Source organism: Strix aluco, chromosome 3, assembly GCF_031877795.1.
Source record: "Strix aluco isolate bStrAlu1 chromosome 3, bStrAlu1.hap1, whole genome shotgun sequence".
NCBI classification, from domain to species: Eukaryota; Metazoa; Chordata; class Aves; order Strigiformes; family Strigidae; genus Strix; species Strix aluco.
In genome coordinates, this window is record NC_133933.1 from 114,438,312 (window position 1) to 114,464,730 (window position 26,419).

At 42.6% G+C, this 26,419-nt stretch overlaps 2 protein-coding genes across 2 annotated transcripts; one reads left to right on the plus strand and one right to left on the minus strand.

Annotated features, from left to right (window-relative positions):
- Positions 1 to 2,198: 2,198 nt before the first annotated feature.
- On the minus strand, positions 2,199 to 8,518 carry CMPK2 (cytidine/uridine monophosphate kinase 2). The gene is made up of 5 exons (XM_074819997.1): positions 8,146 to 8,518; positions 7,725 to 7,839; positions 6,748 to 6,949; positions 5,359 to 5,592; positions 2,199 to 3,591 (listed from the first exon to the last, which is right to left on the minus strand). Exons 1-5 carry the CDS (start codon positions 8,239 to 8,241, stop codon positions 3,471 to 3,473), a joined length of 768 nt encoding a protein of 255 aa, XP_074676098.1. The 5' UTR covers positions 8,242 to 8,518; the 3' UTR covers positions 2,199 to 3,470.
- Positions 8,519 to 17,379: 8,861 nt separating this feature from the next.
- Positions 17,380 to 26,178, plus strand: RSAD2 (radical S-adenosyl methionine domain containing 2). The gene is made up of 6 exons (XM_074819998.1): positions 17,380 to 17,899; positions 18,102 to 18,263; positions 18,722 to 18,951; positions 20,258 to 20,407; positions 22,324 to 22,356; positions 22,908 to 26,178. The coding sequence occupies exons 1-6, from the start codon at positions 17,557 to 17,559 to the stop codon at positions 23,070 to 23,072; spliced, it is 1,083 nt and encodes a 360-aa protein (XP_074676099.1). The 5' UTR covers positions 17,380 to 17,556; the 3' UTR covers positions 23,073 to 26,178.
- The last annotated feature ends 241 nt before the right edge of the window (positions 26,179 to 26,419 follow it).

The following is a 26,419-nucleotide window of genomic DNA, read 5'->3' on the forward strand; positions in this document are numbered from 1 at the left end:
AAACCTTTCCAATAGATACATGCTGCTTCTACACTGCATCTATTTAATACAGCCACATTAGCATTTCAGCTTGGATCAGGAACGCACTTCTGAAGCGTTCCTCCTGACCACCCCTCCTCACCACCCTTTGCTTCGCATCGTGGAACATCCTGGCGTCTGTGAACTGGACTCCATCCATCCAAAGCTAAACCAAATCTGGTGTAGGAGCACAATTACTGTGCTACAACCGCTAACACAAGACCAGTCAATGTGATAAGATTCGAGCTGGTCTGAAATATATCTCTGAAATACATGAAGGGCGCACACTGGGTCCTCTGTGCCAGTTCCTCTGTGCTACTGATCTGCCCTACTTGTTCCAGGCCACCTGCTAATATAGGCACAGCCCAAAGAGGCTGCACTGCTGCTTTCTAACCCTCTCACTGCTTAAATGGGTGAATAGTGCCATTTTAGGCACCATATGGTATCCCTGCAGGCCTCCAGCTGCCACTCTGCAGATCAACAGCTCAACCAAATGTCTCGTGTCATATCTGGCAGCCCCATGCAGACATCTCAGATACCTTAGGGAGACTAACTGTCTGTGGATGTCTATGTTTAGGCAACTGAATACCATTTTATTTAAGTATCTATTCCCCTCTAGACCAAAAAAATAGAAGCAAATGAGATTAAAAATGAGAAGAGAGGTGCTTGAATTACTATGGTGAGTTCTATAAAATAAAATAACATTTCTCATAAAATTCTCTCACCTAAAATTCTTGGAGACTTTTTTGTAACTAAAAAGTACACAAAGCTTAATTTGGGCCAACGAAATTATTGGTTTGTACTTCAGGAAACATCTGAACTTTACAAATAGCATTTATCATTCAGTAAGGGCTGGTTTCACTGACTTTAACAGAACTATTGAGAAGCTTGAAACTAAGTCTCTGTGTGTGTACTTTACTGGTCTAACACCCCAGATGCTCTGAGGACTGTAGTATCAGGATCTTTGCAGGATCACATCCCAAAGCTAGGTCTGTACTTGTAAGTTAGTAAGTAACTAAGTTTGCTGGGGTAGTAATAAAAGAAACAGGCTTTGGCATGTCCTCTGCCCTGAGGATGACTGACAGAGAGCAGCCTTCATCTGTGCTAGCAAATTCCTGGCCTCCAGGACGCGCTGGCTGCAGATAATCAGAGATGCTCCAGGGGCTGACCACGCTTGGGACTGACAGAGGCTGATGGCCACAGGCCAGCGCTGTGTCATGGGCTGATCCCCCAGTTTTACACAACGATCGCACTCCAAAACTGCAGAAAATCGGTCTTACCTACCAAGAAACAGCCTAAGTTTCTGAATCTGCATGGAAATACTTGGAGCTTCAGATCTTTTAAGCACTGAAGCCAAAATTCTGACCTCTTGTGGCCATCAAACTGCCAGCAAAACAGTTTCTAACACATGAAGCAGGTGATGCTCTCGCTGGGTGTACAAGAGCCAGCATTTGTGTATTCCTCCTGCTCCTCTCTCAGACCTGCCTGCGTTTCAGCAGCCAGCGACAAACCTCTACATTTGTTATAAATGTAAATTAAAGTAGTAGTGCAGTCTTTTTAGACACTGTGGACAAAAATGTGGCAGAAATGGGAAATATGGGAGTGATTATGCACACCAATATCCTGCATGTGGCACACAACCTCTTGACGACCTTTAATTCTAACAAAGACATGAGAAACGGAACATTAGTTTGGTCTGCCTTGTTTTGCTGTTCTGCTCGTCTGCCTAAGCAACTTTGGGTTAAAGAAAAACATGGACTATGAATATATACTGCATGTGTGCAATTAATAGTGTCTGATGCCACTCGTTGCATATATATTATCAATGCTCTTTTAAATACAAACCTATACTTTTAAGAACTCAACATTAAAAACCATGCCTCATGTTTGGCTTCATGTGCAAGTTTGCATAAGGAGAAAAGGCATTCAGTGGTGTTTCTCAGCTCAACTGATTTCTAACCTGGAAAAGCTAAGGCTACACAATGTTTAGGGCAAGCACACTGCTTTTACCCTAATTACCCATGTGCAGTGATGCCCCCTATATGTGAATTTCCAGGACTGAATACTTGAATATTTCAGAATTTCTAAAGTGGAGCACCTAGAACAATGTATTTTCTGTCTGCATGTATGGCAAATCCCAAGGCCACTGTTATGCAAATAATACACCAAATACAAGAGCGTATATTACTAATATGTATAAATGTATTATATTAATTGCATATACTCACAAACATTAAACAGTGAATGAATAAAATCTAGTTTTAGAAGTTTTTCTTTCCATCATATGAATATCTTGCATATACAGATTGGATATAGGAACTGCACTACTGCGTACATTTTTATTTACAGGACAGATTCATTGATAATTGCACTTGCTTAACACAGAGAAGTAAGCAAAAATAGTGCTTTAAATCAAATTTACATTTTAGTTATGTTCTTTCTGGATCTGCAGTTCATTTCTGACCCCACAAAGGCTTATCCATGTATTTAGTTTTACATTTAGCAGTAACAATAGTGTAACTAATGTACATAAAAATAAGTCTTTGCAGAGCTGAAGTCTTGATGGTAGACTCCTTTCACATTCAACATGTGCAAAAACCCACACAAGAAAGAAAAGGTGAAAAGGTACAATCATTCCCATTCCTCAGATTCTCAGCAATTTTTCATTTCACATTCTCTTAAAAGAACACAAATACACATTAGCAAATATTAATAGGATAGAGAAAATGTTTTGTTCAAAAGTATTTTAGCAATCATTTATAATTTAATTTCAGGTTCTTCTCAGGTCTCTGTTTCTAACATGCCAGCATTCTCCTGTTTCCCTCTAAAATGAATTGGTATTTCAGTTGCATATGTTGACAGGCTTGGACTTTATTACTTAGAAGCCTAGATGCGCACTGGCCCTCACTTACGACACATTTTTTCCAGGATGCCTATCACAGCAGCAGCTACTCATCCTCTAGTCCAGTAAACAACACTGGGCCACTCGATTATCTGTTCCTAAATGTTATGATTATTTTATTGTTTTACTGATGGATGACATTTCAGCCTCTCCTTGGGCACCTAATGCTCCTGCTGCAGTCCAGTGCAATCTGGTACACAACAGATGCAGGAACAGGTTCTCCTGGTGATGAAGATGCAACATGATAGTGTCTTGAAATGTCACAGTGACAGGGAGCACTTTGAGGTACTTCATACCATAGTATGTTGTGGCTTTACTAAGACTGTTGAATAACATGTGCGTAGTATTTTGCCTTATACAGAAAAGTACAGTAGGCAGCAGTGAAACAGATAACCTGCACAGATTACTCTTGACAGAAGAAAGAGAAGATTATTCCGTGGGATGAAACACATAATGGCATTTTCAGGTACCAAAACAATAGGGGCAATAAAAAGCATCTTTTAAGTGCACTAAAAATTATCTTTTAAGTGCTATTACACAAAAGTTGCTTTCACAAAGCACAGTGTTTCTTAATTAGCTGTAGCACTGTCTTGAGAACTTCTTCCTTGGAGGGGCTGGCATCAACCTCTTGGCATGCAGGATTCACCATCCTTCTGTAGGACTCTTCAACTCTATTTAAAAACAAAACAAGAGAAATGAAACTTCAAATTACAGGGATATGAAATGGCATTAGTCATCAGTCTTGGGAGAAAGTGTTCACACTGCAGAGACAAAGGAAAAAAAATCTAATATGAAGCTAAGAATGAAATCTATTGCAAAGAGCAATAAACTCATAGTAACTATTACAATATGAACCTCAAAGGGCATAGTTTCCTTGACATTGATTCCCAGAGCTCTATCCATATTCACATGGCATGACATTAAAGTATTTCCTTCTTTACAGCTTTGCACTGGATACAGTCTGGTATAGCAGTACAGTGGACAGCCTGCTTCTAACACCTGAATTAATTTATTCAGAGCCTGCTAAGGTGTCTCTGAACTATATGGCAAGGCATTGTGCAGGTGTGCTCACTGACTGATCTCAGCTTTGAGTTACTGGATTACAGAGTTGACCCATCGTTCAACCCTTTCCTCTGATCAGCTCTGCTAACCGAGAAATAATGGGATGAAATACAGGATGAATACCTCCTTGCTTAGACTATGAGCCTTCTCATTATGCAGAACTCTTCCACACTTAGCCTGTGAGAATGTGAATATCATTTTCTATGCCCCCACAATTAATAATGCCAAACATTCAGGCCACAAGTCATAAGACGAATCAAGCAAGATTCTGGATGTTCTCACATCCAGGTTGACATAATTAACAAGTAGAAATAACCAAAGGCTTTCTGACAGAAATAAGAAGTAACAGAATTAGAACATGCAAGATTCTTAAACGGCAGAGCATGTTCCCTAGCTCACCCATCCCTCTCCAGGTTCCACTATATAAACTGTGTGTCCGCACAGAGTTTCTGTCAGAATTAAGCAGTGGATATTTTTAAGGTATATCATCACCAGCGATGTTAAAACCCTACAGGTAGATTTCAGCTTTGCAATTTGTAGATACGGACACTGACATTCAAGTGTCTATAACTGAGGTATCTACATGAGCACTAGGTATTTAAGTTTCCACTGCAGACAGTGATAATCTAATCAATACATTAGGCAGAGTCTAGACAGCAATTCAGCACACCCTGAAGTCGGATACCTAAGGTGCAATTCAGTTGCTTAAGCAAATGTATCTAGTACTGCTTGAGATTCTCTCGACTATCTCTTTTAGCTTCCAGCTGCTGGACCAGAAAGTGTCCACAGGTTCTGCATCACATCTGCCAGCTTCATGCAGATGTCTCAGACCATATCAAATGGCTCTAGATACTTATGCTTAGATCACTGGGTTCCAAGCAGGTGGTGAGCTGAATCACTTTGAAGGCTCCATTGAATGTATTGACTATACTGGGACCTGAGAGACTTAGCACAACTAAAAACATCTACAAAAGAAGATCTAAATTTTACTCTCTTAATCTGGAGCTCAATTCCAGACTTTTCTGGGGAAGTTGTATGTTTCAACTTCTTGCCTCCCAGTTCTGGAATTTTTAGGTCTCTCTCCTTCATGACCTCAATGAGAAAAGTGCTACAATAAAAGCAGCAAGTAGCAAAATACAAGTATTTTAACTCAAAACTCCTTTGCAGGAGAATGAAGCTCTTCAACTTCAGCTTTCAAACAATTTCAGTTGGAAGTGACAGAATTTACCCTCCTTGTCAGCCATGAACGCTTTCCAAAAAAACCTAACCCAAAAGCTTAGACATAGGAAAACCTTGTCCCAGTGAGTGGGACGTTTGCTACTGACCCCACAGGAGCCAAGATTGCCTCCATCCTCTTATCCCTCACTAAAGTGTACCTTTGGCGAAACAAGCTATTAGCTTCCAGCTCAGCTTCCTCCTTTGTTTTCTCCAGCCCCCGACGCTGAAGTCTCTGAACTCGTTCCTCAGGGTCAACAGTCAGGAGAAGAACAAGATCGGGTTTAAGCAGATCCTCAGGCCACTGGTACACCTTGTCGTTAGCTGGTGGAAGATCCTGGACTTTCCCATTTATTTCAGTGGCAATTGTGTAGGCAGCTGTGCTGTGCCAATATCTGTCAGGAAAATACAGAATGAAGAGAGAAATTTTAAAGAGGACACTAATTCTTAGGTAATATAGGAGACAGGTGTCGCTGTAACAACTGCAATAATGACAAGGTAGGTGACACTGTGATTTTGAAGGGAAATGTAAAGAACAGTTCTGTGCTATCCATTATTTCTTAACAGAGTGCTAATACTCAACACAATATGCAGAATTACTGTGAATTTTTAATTAAAACATATGGCAGAAGCTACACATTATGCAAACTTTGTTCCAAATAATCCTATCACAAAAAAGTCTTCTCATATAATGAGAGAGGTCAAAAGAACAGACATTATAAGTCAAAATCCAATACTCTTGAGTTCCTTCTTTGTAGTTCCCATTCTACTTCATGCAACAGACAGTAGAGAAAGTGCAGTCTTCAACCACATGTGAATGAAGACAGATTTTAACAGTTGTGCATTTCACTTGCATTTAACGTTCCCACCACTATAAGTCACTGTATTTTATACATTTCAGTGGTTTTGAGGCTGGTTAAAAACAGCATTCACACACATGCAAACAACTGTGTATGCGTGTTGTGGGGGGAGGTTACAGTACATCTACTGAAACAAGCCAGGGCTTTCAAAGTGCATCTAGACTTTCTTTATTAAGAGTAATACTGAAAGCTGCCTACATTAGTGAAAATAAGAAATATATAAACAAAACCAAAAAAGTGGGAAGCATATTTCTGGCTTTATATCCTCAAAGAGTGAGTCTACCTAAAACTCGGTCATTCTAATCCGCCTGTATCCCAGACCCATCTTACAGACAGACATGATCAGCAGCCCTGATTCTCCTCAGGTTTGTCACAGAGCCCTGGTTTGGCTCAGGCTCCACAGCCCATACCTCCACTATTCCTAACTGAAGATGTACAACTTTTCAGGTGTCCTAAAGACAGTTATGAGTATCACACTGATGGAAGTCCCCCATCTTACTGTTATCATAAGTATTACTCTTTAGAGTAATTACTATTTATCTGACTATCTGCAAAGTAGCACTTCCAAAAAAAAAAAAAAAAAAGAGAAAAAAGAAGAATCCTAGAGACTATCATTGACAACTTCTGTTTATAACACTGAACAACCGTATGATAGCACTGACGTTAAGATGACTTCTTAAATATACAAACCTGTCTATGATCACCGGTGCCTGAGTGGATGCTTTTGCTATTTCTGAAGCAAGAATGTAGTTGCCCGCAGCATAAAATGCTCTTTTAACGGGTGCTGGCTCATCATCAAATATTGTCCTCCACTGGCTGATGCAAGCTGGTGGGGAACTTAGCAGAATGCCATTGAGGGTGTCCTTAACAGACTGGGTTACAGTGGTTTTGCCTGCATTCCATTTAGAGGAGGAAACATTTGTTATATTGTATATCAGATATAACTGAGTTTTAAAAACTGGAAAATGCTTCTACCTGTTCACTTGGAGCACATGTTCTGACACCTGACTATGTAACCTGAGTATCTTGTCATAAGGTTTTCAGTGGGAAATGATTATGTCTGGTTGCACTTCCTACTCCAAGGGCCTTCCGCCCCTCCCTCTTGCCAGCTTTCAGTCTTCACTCCTCTAAATGCATTAAATGTATGGCAATTTCTCTACATACCCATTTATAATATTTTTCTAGGTCACAGTTCATGTGGATGTTGACATGCTGTCACCCAGTACTTTCTTTTTAGAGGGAATTTTCAGTCCTCTTTAACTGAAAAGTCAGAAAACAAAGTTATTCAGAGGCAACTTGTACTTCTCTCTGAGACAAACTGCTGCCAGTTTCCAAGACTACCACTGCTTCAGTTCATTTATTTGAAAACTCTCTGGTAAAAGTATGTTTTATAATCTGCACAAGAAATTTAATTTTCAGTACTCTACTCTTTGTATTCTTTCGTTTACATAGATAAGGAATTCATCCACTGAATGAAAATTAGCATAGGCCGTTTGATCTTCTACAAGTAAGAGAAGATGGACTGGTATTTATAACTACTGATTCTTTCAAATCTGTCACAGGTTTCCAGGATTTTTTTGAATTTTTAAGCCTCACGCCTGGCTGAAGGCTGTTGCTGTTTCCAACAATTTCTCATGTGCGATTCTTCAACCGTCCATTGCTCTTACCTGTGGCATCCAGCCCCTCAAAAACTACGACGGGAAAACCTCCCTTCTTCTGGTGCTCAGGACATTTCTCCAGCAGGTCGAGTAGGGCTCCAGCCTCCGGGATACGCGCCGCGCACTGCAGCGAGAGATGCGGCCCCTCACACCCGCCCGCCGGCCAGGCTGCCGCCCGCCGGCCGCTGAGCCTGGAAGAGCCGAGCGCGGGCACCGCTGCACCGCACCCCCGCACCCCGCACCCCCGCGGCCCCGCACCCCGCGGCCCCGCCGGCTCTCACCCCCCGCACTCCACCTCCGCACCCCGCGGCCCCGCACCCCGCTCACCCTCCGCACTCCCGCACCTCCGCACCCCGCGGCTCCGCACCCTGCGGCCCCGCCGGCGCTCACCCCCCGCACTCCCGCACACCGCGGCCCCGCCGGCGCTCACCTCCCGCAGGCGGGCGCGGACGGCGGGTGCGGCGGGCGGCAGGACGCGGCGGGGAGACCCGGGGCCCGGCGGCCCCGCGGCGCAGCGCCGCAGCATCGCCGCCCGGAGCCGGGGCCGGCAGCAGCGCGGAGAGGGGCGGGCGGCGGCGGAGCCAGCGGGAAACGAAACCAGCCGCGCCGGCCGGGAAAGCGCCTGTCCGCGGAGAACGAGGGCTGCGCCTCGGAGGGGAGGGTTTTCTGCCTCCCCCCACCCCCCCGCTGGAGTGGCACTGGAGTGAGCGGGCTTGGCCTCCGCGGGAAATGCTCTGTGAGTGGATGGGCTGGAAGTGAAAGTGAAAAAGAAGGTCTTAGTCTCTGGATCGGTCTGCCCCTCCCCCCCCGAAAAAAAGAAAAAAAAAAAAAGGTCACAAATAACACTCTGCTGCTTGGAATCGGCCCAAAGTCATAAAACAAATGAGCAAGTCATAAAACAAATCGAACTGGTTTGCTGTGTTTCAGTGCCCAAGTAGCACCAAGCTGTCCAGGGCATGTTGGTAACTTAACCCCGTTATTTTTTCACTCAGTGCCTTTGATAACAAGGCCAACGGACTCAAATCATTTGGGAAGTAAAACGGACTTTTACAAACCTGCGGTGTTTTCATAACTTTGTGATGGCTAATTTCAGCTTTCACCAGCTCAGGGGCAGGAACTAGAAGCACCGCAAATAGCTGTAACACTTATTTAGTTTCATGTCAGCTGCTATGAGTAATGTTGCCCAAAATGTGGATTTTTCAAAAGATGTAACTTGAAATGTAGGTCAACCTGCACCTCTGCAGAATCCTGCTTCTCCCTTTCAATAGTTGGGAAAACTGCCACTTAGAGAAATTTAAAGTTAAGCTTCTGATGCATCTTCGGAAACATACTCACAAGCAACTACACTCTACAAGAAATTCCTCAGAAACTTGATGTCTTCATCTGGTCAGCTGCACAAATATCTTTTGCTTAGCGCATCTGCAGGGAGAGGGGAGCAGCTGGTAGGCAGTATCAGTTAGCTTGAGATCAGCTCTACTAGTTGGAAGCTGCCTATGCTGAGGAAGCTGGTGGAAGGCTGGGCCAGAGCAGGAACTGGGAACACAGCCTTGGAGGCTCTGCAATACAGTCTCAGCAGCAAGTACCCAAACTAGCTTTTTCAGGCAAAATGCACCCTTTTTCATACCTAAGAACTCTTGCGTCATTCCACATCACTCAAACACATGGCTATGGCTGGGTATGGATGCCAGAAGACACAGGGTACAACACGGTTCATTATACAAGAAGCCAATACATGGTAATTTTAAGAACATAATAATATGCACTACTGAGTCAGACTATTGGCTCTTCTCACCCAATATTTTATCTGGCAGAATTACATGCTGTGCATAAGCCTGGCTTATCTGTGATCCCTTCTCCTAGTCCTCATGTTCCTCCAGCATTCACAGTTACCAAATTAGGTATGTTAGACAGCACATCCTCACCTCTTCCTTTTAGCACCTATTTATGGACCCTTGCTCATACATCTGTCTAAATCTCTTTTTGACTTCGCAATACAGTCTACCTCCACAAACCCCCATGGTCTCAAATTCCAGCAATGCACCTGTTGCATAAAAACAATTTTATTTTATAAGTTTTAAACTCATATCCTACCTTCAACAAGTGCCCCTTCTAATAATATTACTGACTTTGGTGAATAACAGATCAACATTCGGCTTATCACCTTCATGATTTTGTAAAGCTCACTCAGATTTCCCCTTCAGCTTTTTCATGTCAGAAATGAGAGACTAAATCTCTTGTAAGGCAGCTGCTTCCATCCCCTTGATCATTTAGATACAGGGATAACTTCTTTAACTCTGCTGAAGTCCTGCCAAGACGCGGAGACCTGAACTGTGTCACTAGTCAAGGTATGGTTACATGTTTCACAGAGCAGCAAACTAATGCCATCTGCCTTGCTCTCAATACTTTTCTGGATGATACTAAGATTTTTGTTCACTTTTTTTGCTGCTGCTTCCCACAGAGCCAATGATTTCAGAGGGGTAACAGCAGTGACTCCAAGATCTCTTTCCTGAGATGAAAGTGCTACTACTGAGCTCAGCATTAGGTATACAAGGTTTCATCTATTTTTTCTTTCTTTTCTTTATCTACACTGAAGCTTATCTGCCAATTTTCTGTTAATTCATTTTTTTGATGTCCAGTTGACTTGCAGATAAATTTTGCTTCAAAAGCCCTTGAAAAGCTGTCTGTCTTCATCACTGACTTATCTGGCTCCTTGCTCTTCTGTTTTCCTGTTTTCCTGATGCCACTGTTTCCTTTCCCCTCCCTGCTGACTAAATGGAAAGAGCTTACTTTCATTTTCCCTTTTCCCCTCCCATGGCCTTGATACAACTGTTTACAAGCATTCCTGAGCTTAATTGGTGGTGCATCTTTCTTCATTTATAATATGCTTATAAGATCATTTATAATAGGCGTGTGATGTCTGTCCTCCTGGCTAATTACTTAAAAGTATCTTCTTACAAGATTTTAGGTCTTTCTCATCAGATTATACACAAAGAGTTCAGCAAAAAATGTAGGAAAAGAGAGTTGCCTTTTATGTCCAAGACAGCTCTTTGTATGTAAAATCAGTGTAGAGAGTATGAATCTGTTTTGAAATTATCTTATGGAAATTATTTTTCAGTTTCTTCACAAGGACCTTTATAATTTTGTCTTCTGTATAACATGAAATGATGTTGAAGAGCAAATGTGCTAATTATGTGAAAAACACTGTTCTGGAGCCTCTTCACATCTTCGAGGGCCCACTGTACTTGTATGTAGGTATAGGAAAGAGATACAGACACAAGAAGCCATATAACCATTCAAAAACTTTTTGATCCACATGAACTGGAAAAAGAAGAAAAAAACTGCAAATAAATCAATCTGTAACTTTAAAAATTTATCTGAGTGCACAGTCCTATAATGTAGATAAACAGCTGTCTGAGACACAAGGAATTACATAAGTCGAAGGCCCATACAATACATAGGTATGTAAAATACACACAAATAGAATATATGTATTTTCATGCAGAATAAACTTTAAAGGACACCAGTAAAGGGCCCTGCAGTAAAGATAAAAGGTGTGCAGGTAAGATCATAAGACCACAGAAGTTAGTATAGTGTCAGGCCCTCCTCTTCTGCCCATGACAGTGGCCAGTGCCAGATGTTTGGAGAAGAGTATGGAAAGGACACAGAAGGATCCTTCTCACATCTTGTCCCAGATTCTGGGAGTCATCTGTTCAAATACTTCCTGAGCTGCAGATCACATACATGCCATTAAGGGCTCATGGTAGACATCTTTCAAATGTGCCAAATCTGTGTCTATATTATGTGTTTCATGTGTTCCATAACTTGATGGCATGTGGGTTTTAACTCTCTATTTTGTAATTTCAGTGGCACCCCTTGGATTTGTGCATCCCGAGGAGGGATGAGTCACTGCAAGTACAAGGTCCTTAACAGAACCCCATTTATGGTGCTGCAGATACAATGGAGAAGACACCAATTCCAGCTGGGAGTGGAACAAGAAGAAATACATTTATCAAATGCTAAAAATGACATCTGCCATTGTGCGACTTGCCTGGATGTCCTTGGACCATTTCTGGTCCTCACAGGTAACATGATAACGGTTCTTTCTTTAACCTTATTTATGTTTGTCATGGTTTGAGCCCTGAGGACAACTGAGCACCACACAGCTGTTCATTCACCCCTTCCCCCCCAGCGCTGGGAAGGAGAAAATGAAGCAAAAGGCTCAGGAATCAAGATAAGGACAGGGAGGGGTATCTCACCCGTTATGACTATGGGCAAAAGACAGGCTCATTAGGGGAAGGAAACAAAAAGCATCACTTTAATTCAAAACACTAATGACAACAACACTTAGCAGACAAAATAGGACAGTGAGAAGCGTTACCACATCTTAAAAACACCTCCCCCCACCCCTCCCTTCTTTCTGGGCTCAGTTTTGTCCCCGATATCTCTACCTCCTCCTCCCAGCAGCGCAGGGGACAAGGGATGGGGGGGTGTGGTCAGTCCTGCCACTTCTTCCTGCAAGGAGGGAGGAAGCCTTCCTCTGCATTCTTTCACCTGCTCCACGTGGAGTCCCTCTCGTGGGAGACAGTCCTCAACAAACTACTTCTGTCGTGAGTCCTCTCCACAGGATGCATTCCTCTCAAGAAGCTCCAGCGTGGGTCACCCCCATGTTTTGCAATCGTCCCAGTGCCGAACTACAACAGGGAAGGGCTTCTTCTTTCCACAGAGTCCCAGACCTCCTTTAAGCACAGCCGCCTGCTCTGGTGTGGGGTCCTCCACAGGCCACAGGGGAATCTCTGCTCCACTGTGAACCTCCATGGCTGGCAGTGGGGGCGGCCCTGGTGTCTCACCACGGGATACTCTCTGCTCCAGCGCACCTCTCCCCCTTCCTCCTTCTGCTTTCCACTGACCTTGGTGTTCACACAGGTGTCCTTCTCATAAGTCCTCCTCACAAGTCTCCACCCCCTTCTTAAAGACGTTACCGCAGAGGCGTGGCCACCATTGCTAATTGGCTCGGCCTTGGCCAAAGGCGGGTGACTTGGAGCCAGGGGAGCTTTGAGAAGCTTCTCACAGGGGCCACCAATGTAGCCCCCTCACCCACTACCAAAAACCCCACCACACAAATCCAGCACAATGTTACTGGCATATGTCACAGAATCACAGAATCACAGCATTGTCTAGGTTGGAAAAGACCTTGAAGATCATCCAGTCCAACCATCAACTCAACATTAACAGTTCCCAACTACACCATATCCCTCAGCGCAATGTCGACCCTACTCTTAAACACCTCCAGGGATGGGGACTCCATCACCTCCCTGGGCAGCCCATTCCAACACCTAACAACCCGCTCTGTAAAGAAATGCTTCCAGTCTAAACCTTCCTTGGCGCAACTTGAGGCCATTACATGTCAGTAATTTGCTTTCCTTAGCAAGATACTGTTTGACTGGAACTGCCAACTAGACACACTGGAGAAAGCAATCTCTTTATTTAAATAAATAAAAATACATTATTTGGATAAATAATATACCATTGTTTAAAAGTTTTGCTTTCCTAGCAACTAGGGAGCACAACCGTGTTATCCATGTTTATCCAGTTGGATTCTTCCATGCTAGTTGTGTACCTATGTATCATCCAGTGCACCATTAATAACATTATTGACTAATTTTTGAAAAATTGTATTTATCTTTAAAAGTTTTTTTGGTGCAGATTTGTAGAACTGAAACATTTTGAGTACTGGGACTCCATCATACGACTGTAAAATGACTTCCTTAAGAAAGAAAGGGAAGGAATCAGACTTTCTACTGCTTTCAAAGAACATCATGCTTTCCTGAGCCTCTTCTAGAAGGCTCCAGGACAGAAAATTTCATTACATTTCTTGCTTGCAACATTTCTTGTAGATCCAAAGCTAGTGTATAAAAATGCACATTGTGTTTCTGGTAGGTCTCACCATAGAGTCTGTGAGCCACAACAGTTTGGGAACTAAAATGTGGAACAACTTCCTTGTTGCTGCTAGGACATCCCAGTTTACTCTGTGGGGCTTTTCAGTAACGCAGAGAGTGACATCTGCAAACATACTTAGTTGAGGCAAAAAATGGACACAGCTTTTATAGCTGTCATTTTCTATGAAAGCATAGATAAAATGACAGAGAATGGAAAGTCTTGAGTAAGCTTGAGTGTTAGGTTCTCTGCATGTTTTGTTCCTTGGAACAGAGATCTTCCCTTTCAAAGGAAGTGGTAAAGTTTTTGTTTACTGATTCACTGAGCAACAATCTTCTGACATGTTTTTGGAGTGTTTGTGTATCAGATCTAAGTCTTGTGTTAAGAGAAATTGGTAATCATCAAGGATTTTTTACTGATTTTGGAAATGAAGTATTTCGAACCTAATTTTTCTATCCAGCTGAGGCACTAGTCAATGAGATCAGGGCTGAGGCTGCAATAGGTCAAGGCCATTGTGCCAGTCTCAGTGGATCTTCTACAATTCTCAAACTTTAGAAGGTCAGGGAAGTTTCTGAGACAAGGTGAGCTAAATGATAGTTTAACAGTAAGATCTCTATGCAAAGCTATATGCAGAAATCGTGAGCTTGGTGGCAATCATACATATATATATACAGACACACATATATACTCAGACACAACACAGAATATTTCTTGAGATGCACAATTTGAAGTGTTGCATTTCTCTTTAAGATCTTATGCTTACCTTTATCCTTAGTGTGGTGGTTTAATCCCTGCCGGGGTCTGAGACCACATGGCCGCTGCCCCTCCCCCACAAAGGGAGTGAAATACAAAGCCCCGGGGCTGAGATAAGGGGAGGTTTAATACAAGAGAGCAACAGCAACACAACAAACAACAACAATAACAATAACAGTAACAATAATAATAATGAACAGAGCAAAATATCTACCAATACAGCAGTGAGATGCGCGATGGCATAACACACGTGTTAACCGACCATCTCACTTGGGCGCCCAGATGTGACTTCCGCATGGTATCTGAATAACCCGGCTAGAGCTCCCCCCCATTGCTGGGGAAACTTAACCCTATCCTGGCTAAAGTTTTCCACCTCAAAGGAGAGAGAAAGGCTGTACTCCCTATATCTACATTGGCTCAATTTGACATGAACAAAAGATAGCAATGAGGTGAGAAAGGAATTTGGATTGGATCCAGAGAAGATATGAAATGGGATAGAGTTCCTAACGTGAAGCAGAAGGGGTGTATGGAGCAAGGGGGAAACAGTGTACCAGACTTCTCCAAATTAATTGAAACACTGAAACAACCATGGAGCAACTTTGATGTCCAGTTTCAGTCTAAACTTGCACTCTTTTCTTACTTCTTTCACAATTCCATGTTCAGGTTTGTGATCAACAAACCCTCTACTTCATTAGAAAATCCTGCTTTCATCCTTAAGCTTGTGTCTTATGTAAACCTCAAGAAACTGGAAGGGCACATGGATAATTCATCCCAAGGTAACTCACGGAAATAGTCTCTGCTGACAAGATCTGATTTTGGAAAGCCTCAGGAACTGAGATGTTTCCCATTATGCTGCAGCAATACATTTGTGAGGTGGTATTACTGGGGCTAAGCACAGCAAGAAGCCTCCAGCAAGTAACAGCTGATAGAGATAAGAATAAAAACTGGCTGAAGGGGAAAACCTGAAGCCCTGTTATTCACTGATCCAGACATTATTAATCCAGTAGATCATCTCTAGGAAAGTGAAGGAAAGGTGATGTGAATTTATGGATAGCAAATGACAGTATTAATTAACATAAAGGAAGCACTTTTTATTCACAAGTAGGTTTTCTTTCCCATTAAAATTTGCAAACAGGATGATGCTAGTTCTCCTAACTCTTTTTCAAGGGAAAAAAAAAGAAGTCAACATGAGGGCAAGACTGCTATATCAGCAGTTCTGGCAGGTCAATGGAAGTGAATGAAGCTCCAATTTAAGCCTGCCATAGCCAACATGCAGTTGGTAGGTGTTGAGATTTGAGTATGGCTCTCTATCTTGTCAGCAGGGGCAACACTAAACTGCCCATGCAAGAATGAGGACCAACATCACTTGGCAGTATGAAGCTGAAAAGCTGTAGAGGACCTCTTGGTGTGTCTAGACACACTGGAGGACTGCACATAGCAACTGGTGCTATGATGGAGGTGCTCCTTCTCCAGCAATAGCTGTTGTGCCACTGAGGAATTGAGGAATCCAGAGAGACCTTGACAGGCTTGAGAAGTGGGCCTCATGAAGTTCAGCAAGGCCAAGTCCTGCACACGTGTCAGGGCAATCCCAAGCACAAATACAGGCGGGTGGCGAATGGATTGAGAGCAGCCCTGCAAAGAAGGGCTTGGAGTGTTAGTTGACAAGAAGCTCAACCTGACCCAACAATGTGCACTTGCAGCCCAGAAAGCCAACCGTATCCTGGGCTGCATCCAAAGAAGCATGACCAGCAGGTCGAGGGAGGTGATTCTTCTCCTCTGCTCCACTCTCATGAGACCCCACCTGGAGTACAGCGTCCAGCTCTGGGGCCCCCAACATAAGAGGACAGGAACCTGCTGGAGCAAGTCCAGAGGAGGGCTACAAAGATGATTAGGGGGCTGGAGCACCTCCCTTATGTAGGACAAGCTGAGAGAGTTGGAGTTGTTCAGCCTGGAGAAGAGAAGGCTCCAAGGAGACCTTACAGTAGCCTTCCAGTACCTAAAAGGGACCTACAAGAAAGCTGGAGAGGAACTTTTGACAAGGTCATGTAATGACAGGACAAGGGATAATGGCTTTAAACTGAAAGAGAGTGGATTTAGATGTAAGGAAGAAGTTCTTCATGGTCAGGGTGGTGAGGCACTGGAACAGGTTGCCCAGAGAAGTTGTGGATGCCCCATCCCTGGAAGTGTTCAAGTCCAGGTTGGACGGGGCTTTGAGCAACCTGATCTAGTGGAAGGTGTCCTTGCCCATGGCAGGGGGATTGGAACTAGATTGATCTTTAAGGTCCCTTCCAACCCAAGCCATTCTATGATTCTGTGAATATGGGAATTGGCAGCTTGGTCCCAGTCTCTCCCGGTGTTACCATGAGGGGCAGCCATCTGCCCTGCCAACATGTCACTTCAGGCAGCTGCCAACTTTTTCTGTTGTTAAGACTAACCTTATATTCAACTTGGTGCAGTAGCTTTGCTTGAGGTGCTTTAGGCAGTATTGGAGACCAAGAATTAAAGAACCTTCAGGTACTTCCTTTTCATGAATGTGAAGTCATCAGGCTCCCTAACCTGGAGTGCTCTGCAATGCAAACTTGTTTAAATTTACAGTAGCTCATGGCTGTCTCTGGGAAGGATGCAGCGCAGTTATACAAGCTCAGCTTTCCCCGTTTCACGAGTCACGCCGGTTTTGACCAGAAGAACTGAAGCCACTGAGCCCACACACATCGATGGGGTCCGCAGGTGCTGAACAGCTACCGGCCCCGGGCCGCCGGAGGTTTTCGGGATGGCCCGGCCCAGAATCCGGGTTGGGGGGCGGGGGGGCATGGGGGAGGAGGGAAAAAGAGAGAGCCAGGCCCCGCGGCTCGGTGCCAAGTTTCTCTTCTGCGGGAAAGGAAAACGAAACCGAGCGCTTCCCCGCGCTCCGGCGGGGCGGGGCGTGTCTGGAGGGGCCGCCGCGCTCTTAAGCGCGGAGCGCCGGGCGCCTCGCTGCGGTTTGCGAGACGAGCCGGGTCCAGCCGAGTCTACTCTAGTCGAACCGAGCCCAGCCGAGCCGCGACCAGTCGAACCGAGCCCAGCCAGAGCAAGTCGAGCCGAACTGAGCCCAAGCGGGTCCAAGTGAACGGCAGCGCATCGAGCCGAGCCGAGCCGAGCCGAGCCGAGCCGAGCCATGGCCCTGGGCTTGCTGGTCCGGCTGCCGCTGGCGGTGGCGCGGGCGGTGCTGGCGGCGCTGCGCGGGCGGCTGGGCGCGCTGTGCTGGAGCCTAGCGCCCCTCTCCCTGCCCCTGCCCCTGCCCCTGCCCGGCCGGCGGCGGGTCTCGGCCCCCAGCCCCGCCGCCCCGGCGGGACCCCGGCGGGAGTGGGACGACGCGTCCCCGACGCCCACCAGCGTCAATTACCACTTCACCCGGCAGTGCAACTACAAGTGCGGCTTCTGCTTCCACACGGCCAAGACCTCCTTCGTGCTGCCCCTGGAGGAGGCCAAGCGGGGGCTGGCGATGCTCAAGGAGGCTGGTGAGTCCCGCGGAGGGCGGCCAGTGGGAGCCCGGCCGGGGGGATGCGCGGCGGCCGCGTCCCGCCAGGACCAAGTGGCGTCGAAGAAGTTTTGGCGAGCGGTGTCCCCCGCTAGCGCTGCAGTCGGGAGGAGACAGCGTGCGGGAGGAGCCGGCAATAGGCAGGCAGAGGTTCACAGCATCTTCCTTTGGTCCTTTTCTAGGAATGGAGAAAATAAATTTCTCGGGAGGAGAACCGTTTCTTCAGGACAGAGGCGAATTTGTAGGCAAACTGGTCCAGTTTTGCAAGCAGGAGTTGAAGCTGCCAAGTGTCAGCATTGTTAGCAACGGCAGCCTGATTAGAGAGCGGTGGTTCAAGAAGTACGGTAAGGGAAAACCAGCGCGCACCAGAAGCACTGGCGGGTTTGGGAGCCTCCTCGGGGCAACTTCACCGAGAGACGGTTTTTGGTGCAAGTGGGAGGTGGTTGGTGAGGCGTTCATTTACTGTAAACACAAACCAAACGTAAATACCAGTGAAATATTGTTAATTGTATGTTGTGAACATAGGCAGTTTGTACTATTGCCTCTTTGGTATAATAGTATAATAAAATAATAGCTGAGACTATCTCCATAATGCTGAGGACACACACGCACACACAAAATAGGCGTTTTGCTGCTGCTGCTGCTGCTGCTGCTGTGGCTTTTGTGGTTGATGTGATAACTCCACAGAACTGTATTTACATGGCACTTTGTGACAGATCACAAGGAAGTGAAAGTGGGCAAGGGTCCTGCCAGCTTTTACTTGAGAGACTGAATATTAATCAATTTTAAAAATTGTTTTCAGGTGAATATTTAGACATTCTGGCAATTTCATGTGATAGTTTTGATGAGGATGTCAACGTTTTAATTGGCCGTGGTCAAGGAAACAAGAACCATGTGGAAAATCTGCATAAACTGAGACAGTGGTGCCGAGAGTATGCTGTTGCTTTCAAAATAAATTCAGTGATCAACAGATTTAATGTTGAGGAAGATATGAATGAGCAGATCGAGGCACTCAATCCCGTGCGCTGGAAGGTAAGAAAGTAGTGTATAGCATGGGTTTCCTGTTCAGAGAAAAGTGATAGCAAAGTGAAGTCCTGGAGTTGTCTGAACCTCTAGTGACCTCAGGCAGATTTCCGGCTCCAGCTGAGGCTAGTGCTAGCTGACTTCTTGTCAGTGTTACATGGTATTGAGACACATTCTGTCTCTTTCTGCATTTAAATGGAACCCAACATGTCAAGAATCCTTCTTGTTGTGATATTTACAGGAAATTACCATTTCAGTATAATTAGATCTATTTTTTTTACGATATTAAAAATAAGATAGAAGGTCTTTAACATTTGAAAATGTGTCATAGTGTAGACAAAATGAGGAAAAGTTAGTGTACAGTGATACATTAGAGTTAATATATCATTAGCAATATGTAAGTGTACATTAGACATCAATGTTCTGTTATAGAGTATTAGTGGCGAGTGTGCATATAGTATGATATTTTCTACTGAAAGTGTATTAAATACATTATGTTATCAGTTTGAAGATGGATAATGTGACTTACAGATATGGGAGAACTTGTGGAATAATTTCTCATTATTTGTTTCATGGAAATTGGTATACACACATGATTTCCCAGGGAAAAAATATCACTGCAAGTGAAATCTTGGTCCTACTAAAGGAGTGTAAGGAAAATATGACATACATTTTAATATTTTATCAAGCTTCCTGGCCTACTTTCTTAGCAGGGTTACAGAGCTTGTTCATGGCAAAGGCATCATTTTTCCCCCAAAATCTATTCTGAATGTATTTGAGGACTTGGCCTTTAGAAGACGCTCTTAAATAGACAAACTATTATATTTTGTTTCTGGGGAGTCATCCCTGTCTTTTCTGTGATCATCTGAAGCTAGTTAAACTTACAGTCACCGATCAGGTTAAAATCTTTAAGAATAAAGATTGAGTTGATAGTCTGCGTTGTACATAGCACTTACTGATATTTATAATACAGCCATACTGTTTGAGATTCAATCAAAAGCATATTTGAGCTTTGATTATAGCTCAAATACCTTATTAAGACCAGAACAGTTAAGATTTCTGTGAAAACCTGATCAGGAACCATGACTGTATAGTTACATTTAGAACTATGTAATGTTAATTTGCTAAAAATAAATCTGCACCGTGCCTTTCGTGTAGTATTCACTTATCACAATTTGTGTCAGTGTGGCTCCACTGACAGAAAAATTACAGACATTGCTACTGAGACAACTGAAGGTTTTTGTCATGGTGACAGTCTCTTATACTCAAGGCAAGTGAAAACATAAAATCTTAACCGGGTGCCTTCTGTCTTCAGGTATTCCAGTGCCTGCTCATCGAAGGGGAGAACACTGGTGAGGATGCCCTGAGAGAAGCAGAGAAATTTGTTATCAGCGATGAAGACTTTGAACAATTCCTGGATCGCCACAAAGATGTCTCCTGTTTGGTACCTGAATCTAATCAGAAGGTAAAATTGAACCTGTCCTTTTGTAACTTTATTTTCAAATAAAGTTGGAAAGATGGAAAGGAACTAGAAACTTTCATGGCAATTAACACTTTCTCTATTAGTATTGGCTTAGAAGAGGTACAGTACAACATTGTCAGCAACCAGTTTTGTTATGGTGGAAGCCAAGGTTTTTAATTTTAAGGCTTTTTACTGGGCACTAAGTTATTAACAGAAGAGTAAAAACTCATTAATCCCAGTCCTGTGGAAACCACCGGGAGTCCTCTCACAGTGTCGTGTGGGCTTCTGCTCAGTGAGATGGATGTATAAAGTATCAGCACGGGAACTGGAGAAACTTGATTTTTCCATAGCTGAATGGTGAACTAAACCATAATTAAGCCCTTTGGAACTGAATAGCTCTCTTCCCCACCAGGGCACAAGATCCTCAAAAGGTTGAATGTTAGTGTAAATGCGCTTCATACTCTAAGCATAGTTTTCTAATAGAGATTCACCATGATGTTACCCTATGGCAGTGTCATTGACCTGCATGAAGTAAGATACCATCCCAGTCAGGATTATATTGAGTATCGAGGAACAAGAACTAGTATTTTTGCCTGACACATCTTACTGGGTACTCCCTGCCTCAATAAAGTCACAATTTTAACACTGTCTGAACTCCTTTGGACTGCACATTCAGGCTCTTTATTCACAAGCAGACTTCAGAGCCCAGCAGTTAACTTGATGAGCTGCCATCCAGATTACAATGGCTCAAGTAAAGGACTTTAGTGCCTAAGGGTGGAGCTCAGGACATTTTGTAAGATCCCTAGAGACCCTATACATTGGCATGAGGAGAGTTTGAAGACTCACTGTTAAAAAAGTTTATGAACTGAGTGAGGAGATACTAAGTTGAACCAAGTTCAGGAATGCCTTATAAATCCCATCTCGTGTTCCTTTTCCTCTCCACAGTTTAAGACTCTCCATTTACAGTTTACTTCTTAATGTATAGAGAGCTCAAGTGAGAAGACTGGGTTGCCTTTACTGTGTAAGACATAGAAGTAGGACTGTGCAGTCTAGTGTTTAAGGCATTTGGTGGGAGAGAGTACTCATCAGAGAAGGTGTATTAGATGAGAACCCAGAACTGTTTCTACATTTTGTTCCATGTAAGAAGTCCTACAAAAAAAGAGTATACTTCCCTTAGTAGGTTTGGTTCTGGAAGACTGTTTCTGATTTCTGTTAAACCTGTGTGAAAGGTGGACACCAAATTGACCAGATTTCCTGTTCTACACAGCTGCAAGCTCCAGCTACCCAGAGAATATTAGGGAGGATCATGTAGGAGATGCCCAGTTAGCTGAGCAAACATGTCTTATTTCAGCTGTTGGCCTATTTCTTGGTGCAGACCTGAGAGCTTTTTGAGCTGGGAGAAGACCTTTGTCTGCTGGGAGAAGACCTTTGTCTGCTGGGAGAACACCTTTGTCTGCTGGGGTGATAATTAAACACCCCAGCTTAAATGGTCATGTCATTTATTTTGGAAAATGACATAATCATAGAATCATAGAATGGTTTAGGTTGGAAGGGACCTTAAAGATCATTACAGTATGCAAACCAGTGTAAGTTCTGCTAGTGCAGAAGGTAATAGAAAACTTGGATATTATTTAAAATGCCTTTATCCAGTTGGGCATCCACATTTCAGTTAGATGTTTGAGAGGTCATATTCCAAGGATTACTGGTTTATTCATTTATTAAATCATGCTAGTAATCCTGTCATTTATATCTATAAATTCGATCCAAGCTCCCTGAAACAGTGTTAAGACACTACCTGTTTTTATTAAAGATTTGGATCAGGCTTTGAATGTATAGTTGTTTGTTTCAGCCTCAGTTTTTCACTAGAATGGAATTTTAGTTTCTATATTAATTTAGTTTTTTCTTTTTATCTATTACAGATGAGAGATTCATACCTCATTCTGGATGAATATGTAAGTCTTTGTTTGATACTTGGTATTTATATGCTAATATATGTATGTATACCACAGTGAAAACCAATTCAATTTACTGTGCATTCTATACAATAATTTTACCATGAAGTACAAGGAATAGACGTGATTTCTTGCCATCAGACATACTAAGAACTTGAATGTAAGTATGACCTAGGGAGGAGTTGCCATCAGGTTGCATGTATAATCATTGCATCACAAATCTTAAAAGTATAGATGTGTATCTTTGCAGGGCATCTTTTCTGGTTTTCTTTAATTTAAAAGTCTTGAACGTTAAGTTTCAAAAAGCCTACTTAGTTTACATGCAACTGAAGAGCAAACACTTAATCTTCAGGAATTATGGTGTGGCTTTGTTCCTGCTAAAATGTGTCAGTGTGTCTAACCTGAGCTTCTGAGCCTTCTAAGGACTACAGTGAAACTGTTCATGCACTTACATAGGCTTTTGTGGGATTGCAGCACAGCTTGTTTAACACTGTAGAAAAATTAAGCTTTTACAAATTGATTTTCTAATGTCTTATCTATTGATGTTCCAGATGCGTTTTCTAAACTGCAGAAAGGGACGGAAAGAGCCTTCCAAGTCTATCCTAGATGTTGGTGTACAAGCAGCTATAAAATTCAGTGGATTTGATGAAAAGATGTTCCTAAAAAGAGGAGGAAAGTATGTGTGGAGTAAAGCAGACATGAAATTGGACTGGTAACTCAATATACTGAGTTAGGGCAGGTGCATTATGTAAAGAAAATGGTGTGTATATATGTGCGTGTATATACGTATCTAATGCTTTAAACTACACTTGGTATACAGAATGATATTCAGTGTAACTCTATATGTGAATGTGTTATACGTTTTTAGAATGTAGATTATGTTCTTATCTATTGATTGGTTGAACGTTACCAAGTACCTTCAGAGCCTTCATATAAATAGATCTCTGAAATCAACTTTCTAGTCCATTATATGAAGGATTTAAGGTCAAACCAATTACATAATGTCACTCAGAAAGGAGTTTTAAGATAGTACATAAGTGTGCATGCCAGAAAACAAATCAAAGACCACCCCAATCTCTCATTATAAACAGCTGTAATGATGGACGAGTGGAAACTCTTACCAGGGAACGTATTCTGCCTCTTTCTATGGACAGGTGAATTGCAGTTCCTCACTAGATCACAAGAGGGCCAGCTGGCAGTCCTTCGGAAGCAGCCCCTGCCTTTTTCAGGGGTAATAGAAGGTCAGAATCTAGGAATCATTATCTGCAACAATATATTTAAAAGGAAATCAAGATGAAAAAATCGGCAATTTTCATTCTTTAAGAGTTAACTGTAAAATCGTCTGTTGTTCTTCTCCCTCTCCTCCATACACACACGTGATATTTGCAAAAATGTGGAGGGATATAATTTTCTGTGAGAATGTATTTTTAGTCATGAATGAATATTATATTTGTCCTAAAACATATAAGTGCATTTTACCCAATGACAAGTAACTTCTTATTTCACACTGGCAATAGCCTTAGTTCTAACAACTATTTACAGTGAAAATAATGTTTGCATTTTATTAATAACTTCCTCCATTTTCCTTTTAACTGCAAATATTGATTTATTATTTGTCATGTTTTTCTCTCCCCGTACATACAGTTTTGATGAGATTCCTTCTGAAATTAATTAATGCTATGTGACACACCTAACATGTTTCTTCTGTTGCATTCAGGCTGTGTTATTCACATGTTTTTTTTTATTTTGCTAAGCCATGGAATTACGAACAACAAAGTTCATATATCACATAACCTTGCTTGGCTCAGGAATCATTCTTGCTTGCTGGTTACAAATGTGCAGGTATTACGTGAAATTAATTGGGTTTTGTGATTTTAAGAGCTGGCAGCATCAACATAAAATAGAGAAAAGTCAAAACCCCCTGAAAAAACAATAATCTAACATGCTGCCCTTGTGCTTGGTTTTCTGGCAATTGTTATGGCATTGTAATTGCAGTTCTCCAAATTTAACTAGTCCCATCCCCCCCACCCCCGCAAAGCTCTGTATGAAGGGCATGGGGATGAGCATTGCACAAAGCACAAGTGAGCTGACACTACTCATTCGTCCTGTCCATTGAACTCAATGCCTGGACTGTCTCACACATTCTTAAATATTTGCAGTAGTTGGGAGCTGCAATTACACATTCTTTCATTTTTCTGATAACACTAGTTGATTTTTTTAAAGAGTTTTTCAAGAGAAATGTTTTGCACTTGCCTAATGCATCTTCAGAGTTGAAGGGGAAAGCCTTTAAGTAGGAGCTGCTACTTCTGAACAAAGGAAGGTGCATTTCTGAATACACTGTGAAAATGTTTCCATTTATAATTCCTTTGGTTTCTATTTTTACTATTCTAACTGTAAGTATACTGTCTCAGTGGTGCTCTTTTGTCTCTTTGTATTTTGCAATCGCACACTTCCTAGACACTTACATTTCAGTATTTTTTTTTCTTGTATTAATACTAAGTGACATTCAAAATGTGGCCCACACACATTAACCCCACAGTCTTTTTGGCAGCTGTTTCGCTGACCTCAGTTGGAGTTCTGCCTGAGTAGCAACTATGGGCAGCGCAAATTTATGTAACTGTGGGGTTTGACTTCCTCTGCATTCCCATTGCTCAAATGTTAAATCTAGCCTCTTCCTCAGCATCTACACTGCATGATAGAAAAGAAGCATTTTCCTTTGCTGCTGGCTCAGTCCCAGCATGGGGAAAGATTTAGTGCATCAATGTACCAGTAAATCTACCAGCTTGCTGCTTCTGCAGAAAATGCCAGCTGTATCACAGCACGCAGATGTGAGGTACACAAACTCCCATTCAGATCCAGAAATCCTGCCATTCTTGGCTTTGCATGTTACTCTGTAAACGGCTATTCTTTTGCTGCAAGAGATCCTCTGTGCCTACGGAGGAAGCTGCAGGATAAACAAACTGGAGCTGAAAACGTGAAAATCCGGTAAATAATGTAAAGGCACTGAAGATAGCTTTATCAGAAGGTTCTAAATTCTTACATTCTTAAAATCTTAAGGATTTTACATCACCTTTTGCTACCATGCACAGTTAAGAAAAAGTTTTTGCTTTGTGTGATACTCTTTGCAAAGGAAATGCCAGTTGTGTAGTTTGACAGACAATCATTGAAATTAATGAATTGGTATTTTCATATGCAAATTTAATTTTTGTGTAAAATCTCAAAAATTTTTTTGGCTACAGTTTGATTAACCTTTTTTTTTTTTTTAAAAAAAAAAAAGTCTATAAACACAGTTCACATTGGACCAGAAATGGACTTTAGGCTTTCATTCTGTAGATGGGCCTAACTTTCAGCATGGAACTAGGAAAATAGTACCGAATTCAATAGGGCTACTCCCAGGCTTAGAGATTACATGTACATTGTGACCCTGGAGAGTCAGGATTTAAATTTAAGTCCTATAAACACAGATACGCTTAATTGTATTTTCACATGTAATCTCATAACTGCAGCTAAGCACTTGCTAAAGATGCTGAATTGGGAAGGAACTTACACTGTAGTCTACTAGCATTATGCAGGTGTTCATATTTGTAAAATTTGTAGAGAACAAGCATTTGTGAGAATGACTTCAGTTAAAATTATGAATATACCTTGGGTAATGAGTAAAACTGTTGTTTAAATGCATTTTAAGATGTCTTCAGTGTGAAGGATGCTGATATATTTAAATGTTACATATTATGAATTTTTAAATGATACTGGTACATAATTAGTGCTAAGTATTTTACATGAGGATGTCGCACGTTTCAATAAATGTTTCTATTTTCTTAAGTTTGCCTCTAATTTATTTTTTTTAAATTTTTAAAACATAACCCAGAGCCATACTAGCAGAATGTGTGACTGCATTCACAAGAGACCTGTAATTCTGGATGCAGTCTGTATTTAGCACAGGAGGCTGCTTGCACGGTGCCAAGGGCAGCATCTAGGCCGAAATGGAGAATAGTGGTGATTCCCCTGGTGATGAAAAGCATTTGTTATAAGCTTGAGTGGACTGGGCTGTGCTGGGAGAAGA

Excerpts from the sequence above, each read along its gene's own strand:
- CMPK2 (XM_074819997.1), bottom strand. The coding sequence starts at position 8,241 with ATGCTGCGGCGCTGCGCCGCGGGGCCGCCGGGCCCCGGGTCTCCCCGC. Across the intron at positions 7,840-8,145 it reads TCCGCGCCCGCCTGCGGGAG|TGCGCGGCGCGTATCCCGGA; the intron begins GTGAGCGCCGGC and ends CTCTCGCTGCAG. Across the intron at positions 6,950-7,724 it reads TGAGGGGCTGGATGCCACAG|GCAAAACCACTGTAACCCAG; the intron begins GTAAGAGCAATG and ends AATGGAATGCAG.
- RSAD2 (XM_074819998.1), top strand. The coding sequence starts at position 17,557 with ATGGCCCTGGGCTTGCTGGTCCGGCTGCCGCTGGCGGTGGCGCGGGCG. Across the intron at positions 18,952-20,257 it reads TCAATCCCGTGCGCTGGAAG|GTATTCCAGTGCCTGCTCAT; the intron begins GTAAGAAAGTAG and ends TTCTGTCTTCAG. Across the intron at positions 20,408-22,323 it reads TACCTGAATCTAATCAGAAG|ATGAGAGATTCATACCTCAT; the intron begins GTAAAATTGAAC and ends TATCTATTACAG.